General features: G+C 35.7%; 1 protein-coding gene across 6 annotated transcripts in view; it reads right to left on the bottom strand.

Annotated features, from left to right (window-relative positions):
- Positions 1–1129: 1129 nt before the first annotated feature.
- The window catches only part of atp8a2 (ATPase phospholipid transporting 8A2), a 56461-nt gene continuing 34264 nt past the window's right edge, over positions 1130–23326 (bottom strand). For all 6 annotated transcript variants that reach the window (XM_052596384.1, XM_052596385.1, XM_052596386.1 and 3 more), the window contains 13 exons: positions 18232–18404; positions 15071–15254; positions 14759–14869; positions 13138–13212; positions 11990–12112; positions 11410–11488; positions 11241–11302; positions 9338–9394; positions 8159–8266; positions 5581–5669; positions 5338–5442; positions 2586–2677; positions 1130–2293 (listed from right to left, as the gene is read on the bottom strand). In XM_052596384.1, coding sequence (XP_052452344.1) covers positions 2199–2293; positions 2586–2677; positions 5338–5442; positions 5581–5669; positions 8159–8266; positions 9338–9394; positions 11241–11302; positions 11410–11488; positions 11990–12112; positions 13138–13212; positions 14759–14869; positions 15071–15254; positions 18232–18404 — 1353 coding nt within the window. In that variant the 3' untranslated portion in view covers positions 1130–2198. The remainder of the gene's footprint in view (positions 2294–2585; positions 2678–5337; positions 5443–5580; positions 5670–8158; positions 8267–9337; positions 9395–11240; positions 11303–11409; positions 11489–11989; positions 12113–13137; positions 13213–14758; positions 14870–15070; positions 15255–18231; positions 18405–23326) is intronic.

Raw genomic sequence — 23326 nt, 5'->3', positions numbered from 1 at the left:
CAAGTTTAACTACAAAATAACTAAAACTAGAATAAAGATTAAGAGAAAAAAAAATGTCAAAAGCACAATACAAAATGACTAAAATGAACTTATTAATTATTATTAATATTAATAAAAAATTAATAGGCCTTTTGGTTGAGACCTTAATAATTAATAGCATTTTGGTTGAGTGTATATGAGCTAATCTACTCCGGGGAACTTTCTTTTTGTCAGATAGCCTATTAAGAGAGGTTGTGGAATTACAAACAATTGACATGGTTCTTTGAATAGGTCAAAATCCTCCAATGATTCACAAACCAGTTTCAAACTCCCTAGTGAGTTAGCAGTGAGTTAACAGCAACACTCCCGTTTTTCCTGGGAGTCTTGTGTATTTCACACCCATCTCCCACCTCCAGAATTGTTCTTTCTTCCAGTAAACTCACAGAATTTGTTTGGCCCAAACCTCCTTAGGCCTATATGAATAATCATATGAGATTTTTATTCCAAGGTTGTCCAATAACAAAATATTGTACAAAATGCAGTCGACAAATCATCCAAATTTCAACCCCTTTGTGACCTTCAACGGTTATCAACAGCTGCACTGTTAGACGCAAGAAGTTGAATCATCAGTTGTAGAAATGGGAGGAGACCCAGGAGAAACTCTGGAGGAAGAATTTCATTTTATAACTCAGAAACCGCACTGATTTTATCAGACAGTAGGAAAAATGACTTTCAGTAAGTCCTGCTTTTTTTGTTCAGACCAATGTAAAAATCGACCCATATTTGTATGCAGAAACACACAGTTGTAAATGAAGACACTAAGATATATTTATATTACTTAATGAATGAAATTGGTTGATAATAATTGTTCAAATATAAGCTGAAATAATCATTTTATAAAACTATGTGAAAATCTGTATCTGAACATGTAAATCATGTTTTTACAGTCATTTAAAGCTTTAATATGTTACCATTGCCCTATATATATATATATATATATATATTTGTTCTACAGAAGAAAGTTTGGAATGACATGAGTGTGAACCCACAAATTTAAACTGAACAATAATAAAAATTTGCCTGAAATGACTCACTTATATTAGAGAACAACAATAACAGGACAAAAGCAAAGCTTAAAAAGAGAATGACACAGAGTCACAAGTCCAGTTTATTTGACAAAACAGTCCAGAAACCCGACAGGTCAGATGAAAGAGGACAAAAGCAAACGCTACAGCTGTGATCCACAGCAGCCACCGACTGGAACAGAGAAGGGAACGAAAAGACGACTAGACCAAGAGAACAAGGAGACATGGAGATTGGCGATCTGGAAAAAGAGAGAGAATCAAAGACAGAGGCAGACGGAGAGAACATGAGCTCTAAGATACAGAGGCCGCTATTAAGTAGAAGATTAGGTGAGAAAGAGAGCTAGAGAAGGTGCATTTGTGTGTGTGTGGTAAGCTGGGAAGCTCCATGCTGCAGGGTGGGGGTTCCGCCTCAGAAGAATCGCTGTGTGTTTTGGCAGCCTCGCTGGATGGGAACGGTGCATGCATGTGTCTGCGGCATCAGTAAGCTACACCTCCCCCATCTCAGGTCTGCAATGGGCATTCCTCCAAAAAGACTGTATGCATGTGGGTGGCTGTTTTGTGTTTGTTTAGAGTGGCCTCCCCTCCTGCTTTGCTGTGGTGATGACGGATACGCCAAACTCCCGATCTCTGGAGACGCAAACGCTAGGACTCAACAAAAACACACACATGCAGACACACAGAGAAGTGCAACAGCCGCCCCACAACCTACACACACGACAGATAAGAGCACATATGCACATCGTTCTCGATAGCTACGCTCACATATACAAATGTGACGATGCAAACGCACCCGCACAATGTAGAACCAGATGAAGCAGTCTTGTTACTTGTGATAGTGATACAGTCACAATTGTTTCTGGCTTTCGTTTCTGGGTGCTACTTGGCTCCTTTCGCCTGTCCGTTCGCGCGTAGTGCATTTCGACTGGCCGTTTTGATGTGAGAATATGCCCGCCCACCCCAATCCTCCGTTTCCTGTAAATCCACTCTCTCGTCAGGAGGCGGTGTGTTATGTAGCTTGGCCGAGTGTTGCGCTAGCTGTGGCCAGTTCAGTTTAGTTCAGCTTAAAGGCCACAGCAGGGTCAGCCAGCACAGGTGTGTCCTTAAAGTCTCTAGCAGCTGTCGCTGTGTCTACAGCTACAGACTGGGCCGCTGACGGGTGGTGTCATAGGAGCGAACAACCTGGGACTGCGACACCACGCCATGCTCCTCCTGTGAGAACGCATATCCATCTTTTGGGAGAGAGAGAAAACAATCGTTAGCCTTTATTATAGGGATATTTGCATGGGGGAACTTGTTTTTGGTTTGGTTTTCCTAGTACAATACAGAAAAGAAAACTTTATACTTTTACAGATTCATTTAAGATTTTTTTTCATTCGCTCAGACGAGAAACTCGTGGAGCTCTGACAACTGACAGATTAATAATGATATAATAATGATAATAATTAGTTGCAGCTGTACAGGTTCTGCAGATCTCAGTGGGTGTGAAGCGTAAAAAAAAATGGGTGCGGAACATGCACTTACGTGACACGGTTTGCTGCACGGAGTTTGAGCGTCCCACGCTGGAAGGCATTTTCCTGAAGACCCGTGTCAGCAGGTGGGCACGCTCGTTCAGACTGGACAGACAGAGACAGATGGGTTAAGCCACCGATCACAGCACAATTACTGGCCGATATGCTACACACATGACAGCTAGAGGTCAAATCACATGCATTTCTACAACACACAGTCCTCTACTTTGCCGCGTGGCAATCCTGGCGAACAGAAGTTAGTCTTAATGATCGACCAGAACACACATTTACACACATACTCACACAATTCTAGGAAACGGCTTCCCAAAGCACTCCTAAACAACATTAAACTTAGGCCTGCGCTCCAAAAACATCTCCTCGAATATTTCCAAAGCACTAAATCCTCAAGCTTTCCAATCCTTCAAACAAAACCGATCAATATGAGAAGAATTCAACAGCTCTTTATTCTTAAATTAATGCGGCCAATAAAGAAGTCACTGGTTGCTGAAGTAAATGGCTAAATTTCAATTCTGGAAACTGAATCCCATGGCATGTCGTGTCCGGTTTTGAAATGATGAGAAATCACGTCTTTGATAAACACGTTCCACGTAGAACAATCCGTCTACGATGTTTCCCTGTAAATCAGATGAAAGCGATCTTTCCACTCATCCATAAAAGAAAGTGATCCGAAAACCAGTTGTTATGGAGGAAGGCCAAACTTCTCAAGGTTACAGCTCAAACTCATATCGTGCTACGAAGGGGACCGTTCGCACTATTATCATTGGGAAGGACGTGGCATTCATTTGGCTTTCGCTGCAAAAAATTCGGCAACAGTCTATGAGATATGGCAGAACATCGGCCAACAAAAACTATGTCTGCAAAACATATGACCGGCTGAAAGACGGGGATGATGAATGGATAAATAAAGAAATAAAAGGATGGAATGACGCATAGGCTCGCTGGTAACCGGAGCTCTCTCTTTCTCTGGAACATGGACAGTCCTTGGAATATCAGACAGCTGTTTTGATGAATCAAATTTTCAATAACTTATTTTCCTCCAGCCGTCCCTCAGGTACGAGTCCAGGCTTGGCTTATACTTGGGAAAATACTTTGCTTTTGTCCAGCAGGACTAGTTGGGGTCTTCTTGGGTAAATGGTTTCAAATGTAAACGCCTAGGATATGCTCTTCAATTGTGTCAGCCTCCGCCCAGTGATGTCGAATTCAAGCTGACGTTCAATGATTCAGCGGATTTCTACACTCGTTCAGGATGACTTACAACCATTATGTTTTTTACAGCTGGATATTTACTGAAACAAATGAGGTTAAGTGTTCTGCTCTGAGGGAATGAGGAGGTAAACGCAAACAGGGCTAACGGCCAACATCCCTCTGATTAGAAGTCCATTCTGTCAACTCCCTGGCCATAACTTAGTGACCTAAAGACCACGAAACACTCCAAGGTATTACAAAAAAACTGCATGAGACTACACGTCTGTCTGCCAAGTTCCTGTCTCATATAGGGCTGTACATCAAACACAATATGTAGAGTAATATCTCTGGTTAAATCCATGCAATCGCTCCACGCAGTCAACCTCAAACCACAAACACACAGTTTGAAAGCAAACACATGCACAGAGGTACGAACTTAAGGAGCTACACACACCCAGTGCTTATAGCTAGGCAAACCTGACCAGCTCACGGCCGCCTGACATCGCAGAATGTGAAAGAGAAAAGTGAAAGAAAAAGTCGTGAGATGATGATGATGATGATGATGAAAGGAAGGTTAAGGAAAGGAGGAAACAGGTCACTGCACATCCTATAAAGAGACTCAGGCAGCTGGTTCTACCTGCACATGCCTGCCTTTGACTCTGTGAGTCTATGAATCCTTAGCACTGGGCCTGTGGGTGTTCAGGCAGGGGTTAGAGGAACACAAAGAACACAAACACAGATTCTTTCCCAATCAAACTTCCACAAACTAATTCACAAATAATACGCAAACAGACAAAAGGCATAAACAAATCATAAACACAATCAATCATCTGCAAAACCTAGTGAGCGTTCTTCTGCAACAAACAAAGAAAACAAATAATATAAAAAGGGACAAAAAAACTAAATGTGGGTTTTTTTATTGGGTATTTTATCTTCAATAATTCTAACTGCATATTAATATTAATAATATATAATCATATATTAAATTAATGAAAAAATACAAAATATATTAGTAATATGACAGTAATTAACAATTAATTTAAATTTAATTGTCAATTAATTTAATGATCTATATATAATCTAATATAAAGTAAAAATATATAAGTAAAAATGCTATTGTATTATTTACTTATTTTACTTATCTGTCAATAAATTTAATATTAATAATTTTACATATATATTAATACATTCTTAATAATAATAACAATAATCATTATTCTAATTATTAGAATTATTATTATTACAATTATTAATATTCTAGTGAAAAAAGATGGCACACAAAAAATAGGTAAAATAGACCATATATATATATATATTTATGCTTCAAGTATTATTTCACTTTCTCTGTCATTGCTCATGCACTTTGCTGTTTGTATGAGGTTGCTATGTAGGCAGCAAGTCAGCTCACTATGTTTTGAAACAGAGCTAATGATAAAAATAACACAACAATAATAATAACACAAAAATAAATATATAATCTATATTAAAACAACTTGGAAATCAACCTTAGGTATTACAGGGGAGTTTATAGATAGGCTGGTTTACATCAAGGCATATACCTGCGGCCGCTGGCATCTCTGAGGACGGGTGCCCCAGGGTCCACAGCCCGAGCTTCCAGTTCCTGCACCTCCTCCAGCAGAGTCTTCCTCACGGTGCGCCGTCCTCTGCATGCAGACATACACACAAGACAAAGTGTAAAAATGTCAGTCTGTTTACATGATTGACTAATACGTATTGCCAAATCACACTGTATTTTCTCCATAAATACACTGATATGTGTATGTGTGTGGTACATTACTCACGCATTCCACACCACATCTTTGAGTAAACATGCTGTTGGCACCAGTATCAGTCCCAGCCAGAAGCTCCAGCACTGCATCACCCTGCCAGCCTAAAACAAAGAGAAACAGATCATCAGTTTGAAATCAATGCTCTGCAAACATCACAAAACCCAATCAATGCTGGATTTCTCTTTCTCCTTGCAACAGCTGTTGACTGACTGCGTCACCTTTGACCTGTGGGAGAGTTCAATTACCCTGTTTACCCAACTCGACTGTCTACTGTTTGCTCTAGTTCATACTCCTGTCTCTGTTTAATGGTCCAATTAGAAGTGTTTTTCCACCCTAATGAGTCACTACATAAAAAGAAAAGAATTAGTGCTTTCAAATGATTAATCACATCCAAAATAAAAGTTTTTGTTTATATAATATATGTGTGTACTGTGTACAGTTATTATGTATATATAAATACACACACATACAGAATGTATTTTGAAAATATTTACATGTATATACATTTATATTCTTAATTTTTATATTATATACAATATTTAATATATAAACAACATGTATCTTAAATATATACATGCATGTGTTTGTATTTATATATACTATACATAATAACTATACATAATATAAACACATTATGTAAACAAACCTTTTATTTTGAATGTGATTAATCGATTAATGTATATATTTAATGTATGTTTGTTATATTATTTATTAAATATAAAATAAATACAATTTAAAACTAAAATGCAATTTCATATATATATATATATATATATATATATATATATATATATATATATATATATATATATATATATATGCAAACAAAGAAAAAAAGTTTTTTGGAGGGAACACTAAAGCTATTGTTAATATCAATATTAAAACTGCCAATGTCAGCTGATATATCAATCTATCCATATTTCATTATATTTTAGCATGTCATTTGTTCCACTTCATTACTACTAATCATTCTGATTTAAATATCTTTTACAGGAACATATTATTCATGGTGTGCAATCAAGTGATCCCACTTTTTAGGATACTCCAAAGGTGATATCCCCATCGGAATCTACTAGACTCCGAAAACCATTAGACGGCGTCCCCTCGTGACAGCTGCACATACACCCCCACACCAACCCTCTCGAATTCTCAGACGAGCAGACGCACAAAAATACACACACTGATATACAGCTCTGGAAAAACATGCATAGTGTGTGCTCTCCCAGCTTGGCCTGCATGTAGAGATGGAGAGATTAAAAAACGACCGGTGGACAGAGAGGAGAAAGAAAAGCCAATGCTGCAGGGTAAAGAGCGAGGGATGTCCCATCTTTCTCTCCCTCTCTGAGAGCAGCTGTGGTGATACTTGAGCACATTCCTGATTTCTGACACAAATCAAATTAATGGGCCGGAGGGCTTCAAGAGAGCTCTATCCCACCCCCGAACGCTCCACACACACACTAGCTTTGTTCAAAACTCTAGTGAGTCGCCCCCCGTACGTAGCATTTTGGGGCACCATAGGCACACTTCCAATTATGCTGCCTCCTGAGACGTATGCATTACAATCCCTTAAAGAACTGAAATATCACATGGTAAAATATCCAAGATAGTGGACAAAGAAAAAAAAAAAAACAATTACAGAAATACTATATATACTAAAATGTGATAATATTGAAATGTATTATGCAAAATGTAATACAATTTTATAAGAACATATTATTTCTGACATATTTTTGGAATACATTAATATATATAACATTAATAAGAAATGTTACCAATACAAAATTATTTTTTTGTTTGTTTTATATATAAATTACAGAACTACATGTACAAAAATACATGTTTATATATATATATATATATATATATATATATATATATATATATATATATATATATATATATATAATTTATTTTTTTAAATGTATATATATGTTGTTTTTATTTTTGAAGGAGCTGAAGAGGAAAATTGTTGGTTATAAATATATAGTAATGCAATAATACAATTTTATAATAATTGAAACATCAAATAGAAATAGAAATAGAAATAGCGATTTTATTCCATTTTTGTGAGTGATGTGCTTTTATTGCTTGTTTTTTCTTTAGTGTAGTAAAATGCTAACTCCAGGTATCCTATGCAATTAACATTAAGTGTGTTAAATGTATAAAATACAGAGTTCTTGCCTTTACAGAGTGTTTCAAATTAGTACTTGTTCCATTTCAGTTAGGATGAAGTCTATGTAGACAACAGAGAGCGAGGCGACTCACTAGGTTATGAAACAGAGCCACTGTTAGGACAAGGCAAAACATCTTTCTGAAGTATTCCTCAATCAAACACACACACACACACACACAGATGTCTGTAACGATGCACAAACCAGCCCACCCACTTGAGTCAACACTTCCAGGGTAGGCCGTAAAAGCCTGGGGCTCGGGTGACTGTGTGGCAGGTGCAGGGAGACTGCGAAATGGGACGGCTGTCTATAAGTTTGACACAGAACACCCAGAGAGCAAGTCATCCAGGCGCCAGTCAGATACAGGAGGTGAGTGGGAAAGCACAAAGATGAACAGGTGTGTGTGTATGTGCACTCACCTGGCCCAACATATCAGGTGCTATAGGAATGGTTGGCCAGATTGCAGAATAGACGGCAAAAAACAACATCCAGAGCACCATGCTGCCCCATACAGCCAGATGAGAAAACTAGAACAAGAGAAAACCAGGTCATGGTCAGTTTCACACTGAATATAGACTTCTTCAGCTGTCATGGAAACCATGTGAATTCCAAGGCCCCTTTACTTCATCATCACAAGATCTGGTGTGAGGACAGCTGAACGGACGAGGAGTGTCCACGTCTCCTCAACACACAGCAGTGGGACAGAGAAATGTCCTGACACAGCAGCATGTTCCCCATCTATCTAAAGCCCTTCCCAGAATATATATATATGACCTTCCAATAGAATAAGACACAATGTCAAGTGCAAAGTGTTGTATAGAGGGATCTCCTTTCAATTCAAACATAAAAAAATGCTTTGGAATAAATTCAATACATTAAACGTCGCTTTGATACACTGCTAAAATTATAAAATATATATTAAAAAATATTTTAAAAAATCTAAATCAAGTAAAATAAATCGATATACTTGTTAAATGAATTAATACCATTTTATTTCATTAATAGAATTAATAATTATTATTTTTTTAATAAAAGTAATTGTATTCTTATTTTTCTAATTTTAAACAAACACATCATAATTTTGATAATTTTTTTCAGAAAACAAGACTTAATATCTTAAGTAATTTTGCTTAGCAAGCAAATGTTTATTGATTTGAGAAAGTCTATGTATTTGTACTGGAAAACAAGAAAAAAAAGAAAATCATTTTGCAGTGCAAATTAGACACAATATCAAATTCAAACTGTTCTATAATGTGTTTCAATTCAGACATAACACATTCTTTGTAATATTCAATACATTAGAGGGCACTTCATTGACAGCAAAAAAAAATTCTTACTCAGCATTTTTTTCCTGTTTTTCAGTACATGTAAAAATTCTGACATCATGCTAAATAAGTTAAGAAACTGAATCTTGTTTTCAGGAAAAATGCATCAAAATTAAGTACATTAAGAAAAACAAGCAAATTTTTCTTAGCCCATCACATATTTTTTACTGTTATAAGCATAAGTTCGCTTGTACTTTTTTAAAATCATTTTTTAAAATTATTTAGTGAAGAGTGTGTGCGTTTGTTTGTGTTGGAGGATGGGGACTGACGTACCCTTGTCCATGCTGTGGTCTCCATACCGGCTTTCAGACATACAGTTACCACTACATACTGCACCAGAGAGAGAAAGAGAGAGAGAGGCATAAAGAACAGTAATGATATGAGCACATCATCCTGGTAAAACGTTCTGTACAGCTTCAACACATAAAAAAAAAAAAAAAAAACAGATGAGGGCTTTCACACAGGCATTGACTTACTATTGCCTCTAGCGACGCACACTGCTTTAAACACAATTACACATTTAGCCCTTAAAGTATAAGAGGCCTGCAGGGAAACAGAAAAAAAACAGCACACAAAGACTTCACTCCCCATGGGACTCATTCGTTACTGTTTTATGGCTAGAGTCTAGTATCGCCTCCAAAAACCCCAACGTACTGTATTTAATAGTCTGGGCTGCACACATACACACGACCTCATTTTTATAATGGATGGCCAAAAGCACAACAACAATATGTGAAATACAGTTCACTGATTGGCTAGTGGCGAGGGAACTGTAGTGATTTAGATGCTGAAATCGTGGAATGAAAGATGTCGCAGTCTGTATTAAATGTGAATAGGAAAATATACTGTGAAATTATGAGACACATCTTAGCGTCAAACATGCAGCACGATCAGCATAGTCTGATTCGGGAAATGAATGAAGACCCTTTTGAACTTATTACAATTCAGTCAAAAGATTTAAGACTCAAAGACATGATCGGTGTAACAAATTACCCCCCCCCCCCCCCCAAAAAAAATCTGACTTTATACAAAATTGCTGTTTTATCTTGCACCGCTGTATCTCTAAAACACAGCTTGTGTAACTAAACCAACGACTTTAAGGCAATGTTTGGACTTCAAATTGCTTGGTACGGATCAGGATCATGAGATTTTTGTGCAGTAAAAAGTTATTTTTTAAATGCTGGTTTATGTACATATGCAGACGGATATCTTACAGTTGGTTGGCATTTTGTGCAATTTTTAAAGGCTTGTGTGCAATAAGAATTGTGCTTTTAAGGCAGGGTGTCAAAAATGTGTCTGCGCACTGTTCCATTGTGTTGCACTCCATCCAGGTTTTAACCACAAGAACATGGCCTATGTGAACAACCCTTAAAAAAATCTGTGTGATTGGTGTGAGGTCTTATTTTATAATCCAGCCCTACTACACAGGGTTTTCATGTAGGCTGATTTTTCATGTAGCTCAGGTATTCCCAAACTTTTTTTTGTGAGATTTTAAGACATTTAACAACATATTTGCATGTCCACAGTTCTGTGATGTTGGTTAATGTTCAAATGACACATGCGGGTAAACAAAAAAAATCTCCTTATAGTAAGAGTTTTACTTAATTTTATTTATATATATATATATATATATATATATATATATATATATATATATATATATATATATATATATCTTCAACATTAGACAGCCTTCAAACCAGTCCATTATGAAAATATGTATTTTTCACATCCCTAAATGAATAGGTAATACTTTTAGTTTTAGTTAAAAAAAAGAAAAAAAGAAAAGAACATTAAATTAATCATTTTTTTAGTTAAGGCCACAAAAACTGATACAGAATATGAATTTAAGAGGCCAGAATTCCAAGGAAATTTCAGAAGAAAAAAAAACCATTCCAAGCATTTAAAGCACTAAATAAGTTAAATGACTGTTAGAATGGTAGACTTGAAATGCAGAATTTCAGTCGTAAACTGCCCACAAATGCCAAAGGTGAGCGGTCTTGTCGATTCTCATCATTCACAAAAATGTTTTCTTTTTCGAAAAGAGACATTAACAAGTTTACAGTGTAAACACTGGCGGCCAACGAATGGAATAACAGCACTAGCAAGGAAATAATGTGTGACCTCTCACTGGCAGGGAACTACGGAGCAGTAAATGCCACCGCTGACAACTCACCGTGTAGACGATGTTCCCCACGAACAGGTAGTCGACACTGTTGCCGTTGTCAAAGGGAGTGTCTGAAGAAACAAAACGGGTGATGAAAGATACTCAGCGGCTCACACACTCAAGCTGGAGAGGTCTACACGTGTGTGTGTGTGTGTGTGTGAGTGCTTGTGATAGTTACCGTGCTCCAGAACTTTGAGTGGAAACCAGAAGAGAATAATGGAGTGAATGAGAGCATTTATACAGTGACCCCAAAAGACCTGGAAAAAGAGAAAGAGGCAATGAAAGAGAGAGGAAGGGGGGGACAGAAAGCAGGAACGGGAGAAGGGGAGAGTCAGTCAAGACATACTGATGCCAAGATACACACAGCCCACACAAACAGTTTCTCTGCAATTGCACAGCCAGCGCAATGTCCCCCAGATCACCCCAAACACACACACAAACACTGATCCTCGGCTATAAATGAATGACTGTCTTATTTCAGCTTATGAATCTCATTATTATTTGGGTGGAAACAGAGCTGTTTCTTGCACTCCTGTTTATCTACAGTGAAGTCCCATTCAAACAACACGCTGACGTTTCTAACCACATCAGACTGGGATAATCAATTATAACACAGGATGTAAGCTAGCGTGATGATCATAATAACAGTCCGACACTCACTGCAGACAGATTTATAAGTCTCCAGGTATTTGTTTTGTCAGTATGAGTAATTTGTGATTGAAATGGCGCATTTGTATAGGCTACCGAAATCTTGGTACCTTAGTGTTAAACCCTTCTGCGTTCTGTGTGATGCGGTACAGCTGAGGGAAGCGTAGCATGTTCTGCTGACTGCACGGCCGGTCAACTATCCCCAGTGTGAAAGGAGGAAGAGCAGTAAAGATCTGAAAAACAGATGAACATTCTCGAGCGTTACAGTGTGTTATACAGTATGTATCTAAACCAAAGCACAAACAAAATAAAAGCTGAACTGAAGTATTCTGATTGGAATAGAATAGCATGTCATACACTAGTGGTAGACAAATATGTGTTTTTCAATTTCTGATGTAAATAGAAAAGGTAAAGTCAGGAAAACTGTACACTACTGTTCAAAATTTAGATTTAAAAAATATATATATACTTTTTATTTAGCAAGGACACATTGAATTGTTTAAAAGTGAGAGTGACGACTTATAAAGACGTATAAAAGATCTCCATTTTAAATACATATTGTATTAATTTTTTATTATATTCTGTTTAAGAATAATAATAATAAAAAAAATCACTAAATAATAAATGTTTCTTAAACAGGAAATCAGAATGATTTCTGAAGGATCATGTGACACTGAAGACTGGAGTAATGATGCTGAAAATTCAGCTTTGCGTCACAGGAATAAATTATGATTTAAAATATAATTAAACAGAAAACAGTCATTTTAAACTGTAATAATATTTTACAATATTACTGTATTTGAATTATGTAAATGAAGCCCTGCCGTGCAAAAGAGACTTATTTTTGGTGCATTCAATTTATTCACACAACATTAAATGCTTAAAAGCCCAAAAGTACATCATTGCTCTTTTGTTGTTTTTGATTGCTTCCTTTGTCCTCACTTGAAAGTCGCTTTGGATAAAAGTGTATGCTAAATGACTAAATGTAACATTAACAAGAAAACTAATTGCCAAGTGGCCACATTTATCTGCGGATAAATTAAAAAAGGCCAAAGATTGGCTGATATCTTTTTGATCTATCACTGTTAATTATCTAACATCTTGGATGAACGTTTTCACCAAATTTGCAACAATGCATTCTGGCATTGTCTTCTCTTTAAATGATACATTTGATGCCACCAAAGCCTTATCAGGAGGACCACATAATGTTTGACCACAGAATGTTAAACTATAAAGAGAGAGACAGACACACACATACCACATTGTACAGGCCAATGCACCAACGTTCAAACAGGATCTGTCCAGAGAAACCGTTTACAAACGCAAACCAAAGCTGAGGAAAAAAAAAAGATGAAAGTGTGTTACAAAACAGAAGTGAAGATAAACAATTCTGCAAAGAGAGGGCACAAAAAAAAGATGAGTAACATGGAAACCCTCGAGCAAAATACTTTCAGACAACATCAAACTCAAGGCAAAGGTCAATTCATACAAACAAAAGCCTACACACACACGCTCATACACATGTCCACTTGCTGTCCATCCCCCACAATGTCTCCGCTATGAAGACAAAGACAGTCTGTGAACTTTGACCTTTAAAGCTCTTCTTTGCTGGAAGCTAATCCCCATTAAGACCCCCAAAATGCCCCTCTCCCCCAAACACGGACAGATGTGCATGGACAATCGCATTCTACAAATATAGAGACATCTAAACATTTAACCTTTACCCAGCTCTAACCGTAACAAACACACACACATAACACACACTCCAACACACAGGCCTTGGGCGAATGAGGGGGGCATGTTTCTGCACCTGCTGCCATTTTAAGGTTGTGGCACAGCTGACAAATGCTCCAGCGTGCAGAACGGTGACCCTGCCAGTAAAGCTCGCACTCTACCTAGCGCACACACACACACACACACTCACACTTACACAGCTCTCGAATGACAGTGTGTATCTGGTATGCAGTTTTTTGAACTGGAAGGTCCCAGGCACTATAGATAGGGGTCAGCGGCTCTTTGTCTGTGCCTCTGTGTGTGTGTGTGTGTGTGTGTGTGTGTGTGAGATGGAAAGCAGAGACTAGAGGGGGCATCTCATTTATCACTGTCAAACACTTCCATAAACAGCTGCAAGCAGTCTACTTAATGTACACAAGGGTGTCTGTGTGAAAAAAAGCCAAGAAAAAGGAGAGAGAAAAAAACATTGTGGGCATGTTTGTTTGTGTGTGTGTGTGTGTGTGTGTGTGGATAAGGGCTAATTTTGATGACTCCCTTTAAAAAGTGATCTATCTGTAAGTAAAGCACATTCCATGTTGTTTAAAGAAAAAGTTTGCCCAGAAATCAATGAAAAATAAACTTGACCTCACATCATCCCAAACTCGTGTGACTTTCTTGAATTGTATTGTTTGTATTTATAACACTGTATTCTATATAGAAAATGAAAAAATAAAAATAAATAAATAAATAAAGGGGTGCAGAAGAAAATATATACATTTTCTAAAATATATTTGAAAATAAATATTGGTAAAATACATTCAAATACAAAATAATAATAAAATAAAATTATATATAGTCATTCTAAAGCTTTGTGCGATAAATGTACATTTTCTGAAAACGCTGCCCTCCACTGCTGCTATCAACTCTCACAACAAAACACATACCAGGAGATTTCTGAATCATAATGTCAGACTTGGCACTATTTAGTCAGTTTGTTGCTTTTCAGACATGAAACCCACTGTCTAACATCTCCTTTTTTGTTTTAAAGAATAAAGAAAACCATACAGGTTGGCAACATGAAGACAGATGATGGCAGAATTGTTATTTTTATATGATCTGCCTCTTTTAAAGTCTCACGACCACTTGATTGCGATTATCGTACACACCTCTATGATGTACAGGACCACATTCTTGTAGAAGCAGTACAGGATACATTTGGTGACCCGGTTGTAACTCCAAGCCCCGTGAACCAGTAACAGCTTCTCCAGGTATGAGAACTAAAGAGAGAAGAATTAAGTTTGCCGCAGGAACACATGTGAACCATTACTGCAGGAGCAGCTACCCGGATACAACAGCGCTGTGGGCAGAAGACTGCTGTGTGCTGTGTGTTGTGGTAGTGTAATTATGTTTTTAAAGATGAGATGTGTGTGTATGTGTGTGTGTGATTAATGAATTACATGAGTGTGCTTGTCTCAGACCTGGGCTATAGAGTAGTCAGATGAGTTGGTGGCTTGCATGCCCTCGTTCCCGCTGATGCCCACTCCCACATGTGCCGTCTGGATCATCCCCACATCGTTGGCTCCGTCTCCGATAGCCAGCGTGATGGCCTTCACGTGCTTCTTCACCATGTCCACAATCTCTGACTTCTGCAGTGGGGACACCCTGAAAGAAAAACAAGACAAATGTTACATCGAAGTACTATAAAACTTCTCAATTATGCTTTATAATGTGTCTATGATGACTGAATCTGTTCATTAAAGTGACAACATCATCAGACAGCAACAGAGAAGTGTGAAAGATGACCAAGAGGTTTGGTGTCAGGCACAATTTAGACCACAATTTGATTTCATTGGCTGAAATAACTTTTAATGGGTACTCTATGCAGTGCCTGATTAGAAATGTTTCAAAAATGTATTTGATATCAACAACACACCAAGTCCAGAAGACATCTAATCATGATACTTCACTGAAACAGAAAGCACAATAAAATCTCCCTTGGAAGGTGTTGGATGTGATTTCCAAGAAAAATTAATGATCACAGACAGACATTAACATTAATTCATTTAGCAGCTGAAGATACCCGACAAATGAGAAATGCTGCAACAAATACTTAACCAATAGGAGATGTAACATTAGTGCTGCAAATATAAAGTTTCGAAAAAATTGGCCAGAAATGTGCAAGCTAGTAAAGACCTATGATGACTCTAATAGCATGGGTATGGTATACTCACAAAAATTGAAAATTTAAAAGACAAATCCCCCCCCAAAGTGCTTTCTCTTGTCATTTTGTTGATCGATTCCACCCTTTTCCCACAATAACTCTATACCTCCCAAAATCACAGTGAGCCGGAGGGGAGATCAGAGGCAGTAGGCAGATGAAAGGCTGGCTAATGTTCTTCATGGTGGAACTGAGCAGAAAATAAGAAGCTAAAGCAGCTCTTTAAATAAACAGAATGTGAACTCAGGAAACCAAGGATGGAGCGCACACATGCAAACTTTCTCTTCAACACACACACTTGTGCTCCTCTCTGCTGGTTGTCTGTGGATTTGTGTGGTTCGGGATAGTGTGGGGGGGTTCTGCTAGGGTTGGTTCAGTCGGTTTGTAGTGCCTTGGAGACCACAGTCAGGATATGGGCTTCATGCAACAGCAAGTCAATTACTCCCTCTCACACATGGAAACACATTTTATTATCGAATCAGAACAATCTGCAACTTGCAGCATGCTTATTTATATTCAGAATTACATTTACAGTATTGAACAATGTGATGTGAATGACTGCATTGTCTGTGTGTGAGTGGATAATGACAGTAAGTGAGTCATTAGTTTGACATTTGCACAGAGCTCAGTATATTACATTACCTCTGCACAGCCTCTCTGTTCTGGGAGCCAAGCGCTTATTTTCACCAGTTATTTAGTCACCCAGGGCAAGACATAACCTTTCATAAGGACACACACACATGCACATCCACGCAGCGTAAACTCCCTCATTTTGAGAGGTTTTTTTGGGGGTGGAGTTTATACACACACACACACACACACACACACACTGTTCAGTGGTAATGCCTGAATGTATACCCCAAAAACCCCAGAGAAGTTCTCTTTTATATCTTAAAAGTTTCTCCCAGACAACAATGCAATTATATGATAAGCAGACTGAGATTTATGATTATGAATTTATTACTTATTTTCTTTTTAAATCCATCTCAACTCAGTATTTCTAATCAAATTAGATTAATCTAGATTAATGTTATACCTCTACATTCTTATTAACTATATTAACTTTTACTATAACTACATTTTCCCTTTATGTAGCTAAAGATGTAAGGAAAAATTTATAACAAATATAATTATAAAATACACAGTTTATTGTAAATATATAAAGAATATTTTTATATTACCAACTATTTAAAAAACAGTATGTTGTGTATTAATTATAAGAATAATTACTGTATAGATAGATATTTCTATCTACATACACAAGAGATTTATTTATTTCTTTGTAAATAAATAAATAAAATAAATTATGAAAGTCAGTTTCTCCACTGAATAAAAATAAAAAAGGTAATTACTACTCTTTCTCTCACAATTATTTTTTCCCCCGCAACTGTGAGTTTACATTTTGCAATATATATATATATATATATATATATATATATATATATATATATATATATATATATATATATATATATATATATATATATATATAAATATAAACTCGTAATTGCGAGATATAAAGTAAGAATTGTGAAACAAACACCCAATTTTAAAACAAAAATAACCTCTCAGGTCTGAGAATAAACTTTCAGTTCTGAGATATAAATTCAGAATTGCGAGATACAAACTCACAAATTCACAAACTTTTTTTTTTTTCAGAATTGCGAGTTTATATCTTGCAACTGTGACTTTTTTTCTATCTTGCAATTCTGACTTTCTAAAATGCAACTCTGAGATATAAAGTCAGAATTGCAAGATATAAATTTGCAATTTATTTCTTGGACTTTTTCCTCAGAATTGTGAGATATAAACTCGTAATTCTGAGTTTTCCCCTTAGAATTGGACTTTATAACTCAGTTTATATCCCAGAATTCTGAGAAAAAAAGTATGCAAGCCCATTTACGTCACTGAATAGAAACTAAAAAAGTTTCTTGTGACTTTTTATCTTACAATTCTGATAAAAAAAAATTCTCAGAACTACATAATATAAACACACAATAAACACACACAGAGAAAAAAGTCAGAATTGTGATATAAAAAGTCGCAATAACCTTTTTAGTTTTTATTCAGTGGCGTAAATGGGCTTTCATAAATAAATAACAATATTATCAACTACTACCAAAATCAGTAGATCAATAGATAGATCAACTGATAGATATAAATAAAACAATAATTAAATATAAAAAGTATATGTACACACACCTAAAAAAAAAAAACATATATTTTTTATATACAAATTTCTACACACACACACACTCACACTCTCACACACACTATCATATCGTGAGTGAGATGCCGATATAAAATTATACAGCCATGTCTCTGCTGACTGTATTTGTATTTCTCCAAGTGAACTGACATAAATAACATTAGTGTGTATATAAATGTAAATTTGTGTGTGTTTCGGTCTATATACAGTACCTGCAGCAGATGACGGCCTTGCAGGACAGCGCGAGGTCGAGGAAGGCCTGACGCACTTCGAAAGAGAGGGCGTATTTGAGCGTCTGCCCATCTATGATGAGCGCTAACTCATTCTCCTTCCTCAGACTGTCACCCAGCGAGGAGCAATGAGCTGTTAGTGTGGCCCTGGTTGCCTGGGGGGCAAGAAAGGGAGAAAATGTATGACCCCACACACTATAAACCTATAAATACACATATAACAACACATTTGTCAGTTTTACAGTTTAATTTCTATACCATGTCTATTGCTACATAAAACCACTTCAATACTTTCCTGAGAAACATTCCAGCACACATTTATTTCCCTAACAGTACATTTCACACACTTCTCACGCACACACATGGATCACACACACATATCAGAGCAAGAGCGTAATGCCAAAGGAAGTTGAAGGGGATGTTTTAAGTGGTGTCATTGGACCTGTTAGCGCCACAATCTCACACACACACACACACACACACACACACCTGTTACACATCATCCTGTCACCCGAGACACTCTAAGCCCTTAAAGGACACAAAAAGCATGAACTGTTGGCCAATAAGAACTTTATATGGGCAGAGAGAAAGAAAAATATGATAAAGTAAGGAGGAAGGAAAAGAATGAAATGCCAGCTAGTTAGCATTTTATAAAAATAAAAAAAGACAACCATGTCCATATTAAGATAAGAAGTCAAACGTGTGTTTGCAATGAATGCATATATGAGCCAAAAAGACATGGAGAGATAAAAAGAGAAGATGAAATATGTGCGTGCGTGTTTATTGAATTGTGGTTGCAGGCAGTTTCTGATTGAGATCTTGATAATGGGACAGAGTCACTAATAGAGAAAACAAACATCCTTCAATCTGTAATGAGAACCATGTGGACGACACAGCATGCAACGAGGCACGGCGTTGGTGGCCACACACACACACACACACAAACATACATGGACACAGCTGTTGAAGTCTCTGTCAGCGCTAGGACAGCCTACGTGTAACACAGTGGATGAATTCACTCCATACTGCCGACTCGAATCAATATCTTGCTGAAACTATCGCTCTGCTCCAAAACTTGGCGAGCTGCCTATTCAAGTAGCATTTTAGATCATAAAATGTGTGCTTTTACCCAGAATGCACTGTGCTGTACTTGTAAATGCAGCTCAGTTGTACCGGATATGCACCATGTAGTGTATTTCAAATCTTAAAAAGTATGTTTTTTAAAGGGATAGTTCACCTTACTGGTCCCCACTGACTTCCATGCATGAAAAAAAACATACAGTACAGACCAAAAGTTTGGAAACATTACTATTTTTAATGTTTTTGAAAGAAGTTTCTTCTGCTCATCAAGCCTGCATTTATTTGATCAAAAATACAGAAAAAACAGTAATATTGTGAAATATTATTACAACTTAAAATAATAGTTTTCTATTTGAATATACTTAAAAAGAAAAAAATATTCCTGTGATGAAAAGCTGAATTTTCAGCATCATTACTCCAGCCTTCAGTGTCACATGTAACATCCAGTCGATCACATGATCATTTAGAAATCATTCTAATATTCTGATTTATTATGAGTGTTGGAAACAGTTATGCTGTGTAATATATTTGATGGATAAAAGATTAAAAAGAACTGCATTTATTCAAAATAAAAAAACAAATTCTAATAATATATATTCTAATATATTTCTTTACTATCACTTTTTATCAATTTAACACATCCTTGCTGAATAAAAGTATTGATTTTATTTAAAAAGAAGAAAGAAAAAATATAACTGACCCCAAATTACTGACCAGTAGTGTATATTGTTATTACAAAATATATATATATTTTAAAAACATCGTTTTTTTTTACTTTTTTTTTTACTTTTTATTCATCAAAGTATCCTAAAAAAGTATCACTTGTTCTGAAAAAATATTAAGCAGCAGAACTGTTTCCAACTTTGATAATGAATCATCATATTAGAATGATTTCTAAAGGATCATGTTATAATGATCCTAAAAATTCAGCTTTGCATCAAAGAAATAAATGATAATTTAAAGTATAATAAATTTAAAAACAATTATTTAAAATAGTAATAATATATCACAATATAAAAAAAAAATTCTGTATTTTTGATCAAATAAATGCAGGCTTGATGAGCAGAAGAAACTTCTTTCAAAATCATTAAAATAGTAATGTTTCCAAACTTTTGGTCTGTACTGTATGCAAGTCAGTGAGGACCAAAAAGTGAACTATCCCTTTAAGAACCACATGCAGATGATAATATATATATATATATATATATATATATATATATATATATATATATATATATATATATATATATATATATATATATATATATATATATATATATATTGGAAATACATAAAAGGCCACTTAAGTGTACTTTCCTAACTTAACACACTTAAGAACCCTTAATTATTGTTTTAATATTGTTTTATCATGCTTTGAAGTACACTTAATTTGATTCACTTATAATTCAATAATCAATAATCATAAAGTAAATATTAATTAATGTACTGAATTGCAGTGCCATCATCACAAATGTGTAATTACAAATATATTTAAATACATGACAGGTAAGTTTCACCAGAATTACATTAGGGTTTATTTTAGTTTACCATAAATGCTTTCAATCAATAGATATTTAATATAAACAATAGAAACAGAAAGTTTAAATAAATTTAAACAATTTTATTTTATTTCTAAATAACATTCATGTCTCAAAATATTACATTCAGTTTACACTCAGTTTAAGTATATTATTTTACAGTAAACTAAGCATATTAATAACAAAGTACTCCTTATAAAAGTATGTGTACTTTTTCTTTCAAGACCGAAGTATTGCTAAAAAATAGCCCATACTAATTTTATTTATTATCTGCCTGTATTTGTATTCTTGTGATTATTGAATTGTTAGCTTAGAAATAATAAGGACTAATATCAAACTCTATTGAAACTAGTCACAAGTTGAGACTCCTTTGTTTCTGGAAAACGGTTTATAGCAGAACTGAGATCAGCCATCAAGATTCCTGAGTAACTAGAGCTCATCTCCTCTCCTCAGCTCAACCCAAACATGTTTAGCCTGTTAATGTGTGTGTGTGTGTGTGTTTATCTTTTCTTTCAGGAATTCCTGTTTGCGTTCACCTTTCCCGGGAAAACATGAAGGAAAGAAAAACAGAAACGTAATGGAAGAATTAAGACTGATTTTAGATCAAGGGAGTGCTGAAAGTCAAAGCATTAGTGTTTGTGTGTGTGTCTTGGTGTATAAACATTGGCCTGAGAAATCTGCTACTGTTAATTCACTACCAACTAATTTTCCCAGTTTATTATTAAAGACAGCTCTTTCTTTTCCGCTCTCTCTCCATTAGACTCTCACGGCTGATTCGATTTAGTATTAACTCCTGAACTTCAAACAAGATGCATCAATGTGTCTCTCTCCAGGATGTGAGTTTATAAATCTGGCACTAACAGGACTGTTTGCATATCTTATTTATTTAACAATTAAATGACCACATTAATGATCTCTGAAATGTTTGTGTACGAGCGGGTGCGCAGGTTTGAGTAAGTGTGAGTAATTAGCTTTGCGTTGCAGTTAACATCGTAATACTCCTACACAGAGGTGCTAATAAGCCGGAAGAACGTGCCAGTCAAACCTCTCGCTTTCACGCCTGCCAGCACAGTGTCCATGGGGACCGCTAACAGTCACCAAACCTTAATCCCAGGACAAACAACACACTGAACTCAGAATTCATCCTGCATTACTCCAGACATAGTTTCACTAACGATAACCATGCAGTTACTTAAGAAAAGCAAAAACAAACTTATAAATTCATAGGACTAGAAAATACTGTACTAAGAAAACATACATTAACACTAAAACAGTTAACACCTACTACTTACATTGTAACTTCACCATTCTGGAGGCAAAAAGAATTGACAGTAGTGTTTTTTTTTTTATAAAATGGTAAAATTTTACAATAAGTGTTTGGTTGCAAAAAAATGTAATTCATAAAATATATATTAAAATTGATACTATAATAAAAAATAGTATGTGTGTATGGTTCATTGGTTGTTACCGATACCAAATAATTTAAAAAATGTTGGTCCCACTTTATATTAGGTGGCCTTAACTACTATGTACTTACATAAAAAAATAAGTACAATGTACTTATTGTGTTCATATTGTATTGTAAAACACTTTTGCTGCTATTGAGGTGGGATGGGGTAAGGTTAGGGAGAGGGTTGGAGGTATGGGTAAGTTTAAGGGTGGGTTAAGGTGTAAAGTATGGGTCGACAGTGTAATTATAAATGTAATTACAGAAATTAAATACAGATGTAATTACACGTAGTTTTTTTAAAATATAAGTACAATGTAAAAACATGTATGTACACAATAAGTACATTGTACTAAATTATTAATTAAAATGTAAGTACATAGAAGTTAAGGCCACTTAATATAAAGTGGGTCCAAAATTTGTACTGAAATGAATCATATTTAAAACTGTTACCACTAAAATATATTTTAAAAGCAACAAATTAATTGCAAATATTTAATTGTATTTTAGATGTTTTATCGGTGGGTATTTTTTTATGCGTTTAAAGGTGTGAAATGGCAATCAAATATCTAAAATTAAAACCATAAAAATATAAAACTTAGTTTTACATACAAACATTAGTCTAATTGTTATTTATTAAAATTACTAAAAATATCTATGGGTTTAACACAATGGGTTTAACTGAAAAAAAAAAAAAAAGTGGGATTCCTTATAGTATGCAAGATAGTACTAGTATCTCCCAAATGATGAGAGATGCAAGTGTGTTGGGTGTGTTCAGATGATGATGAGTTTTAAAGAGCTATTTGATTGACAGGCTGGGATGACTGGACAGAGACTATTGGACAGCTGCTGGTAATGCACAGACGATGTCCGCATGTTTCATTCTCACTCTGTAATTTCTACTGAGACCCTGATGAGACACTCTAGAGAAAACTAGTGTGTTACCCATCAAGGACTCATTTGGACTCCAGACTTCCCTTATTTGGGATGTGCATTACATTTTTCTATGTCA

The sequence above is a fragment of the Carassius gibelio genome, chromosome B24 (assembly GCF_023724105.1).
Source record: "Carassius gibelio isolate Cgi1373 ecotype wild population from Czech Republic chromosome B24, carGib1.2-hapl.c, whole genome shotgun sequence".
NCBI classification, from domain to species: domain Eukaryota; kingdom Metazoa; phylum Chordata; class Actinopteri; order Cypriniformes; family Cyprinidae; genus Carassius; species Carassius gibelio.
The sequence above is the reverse complement of the archived record's forward strand: the minus strand, read 5'-3'. Positions and strand labels throughout refer to the sequence as shown.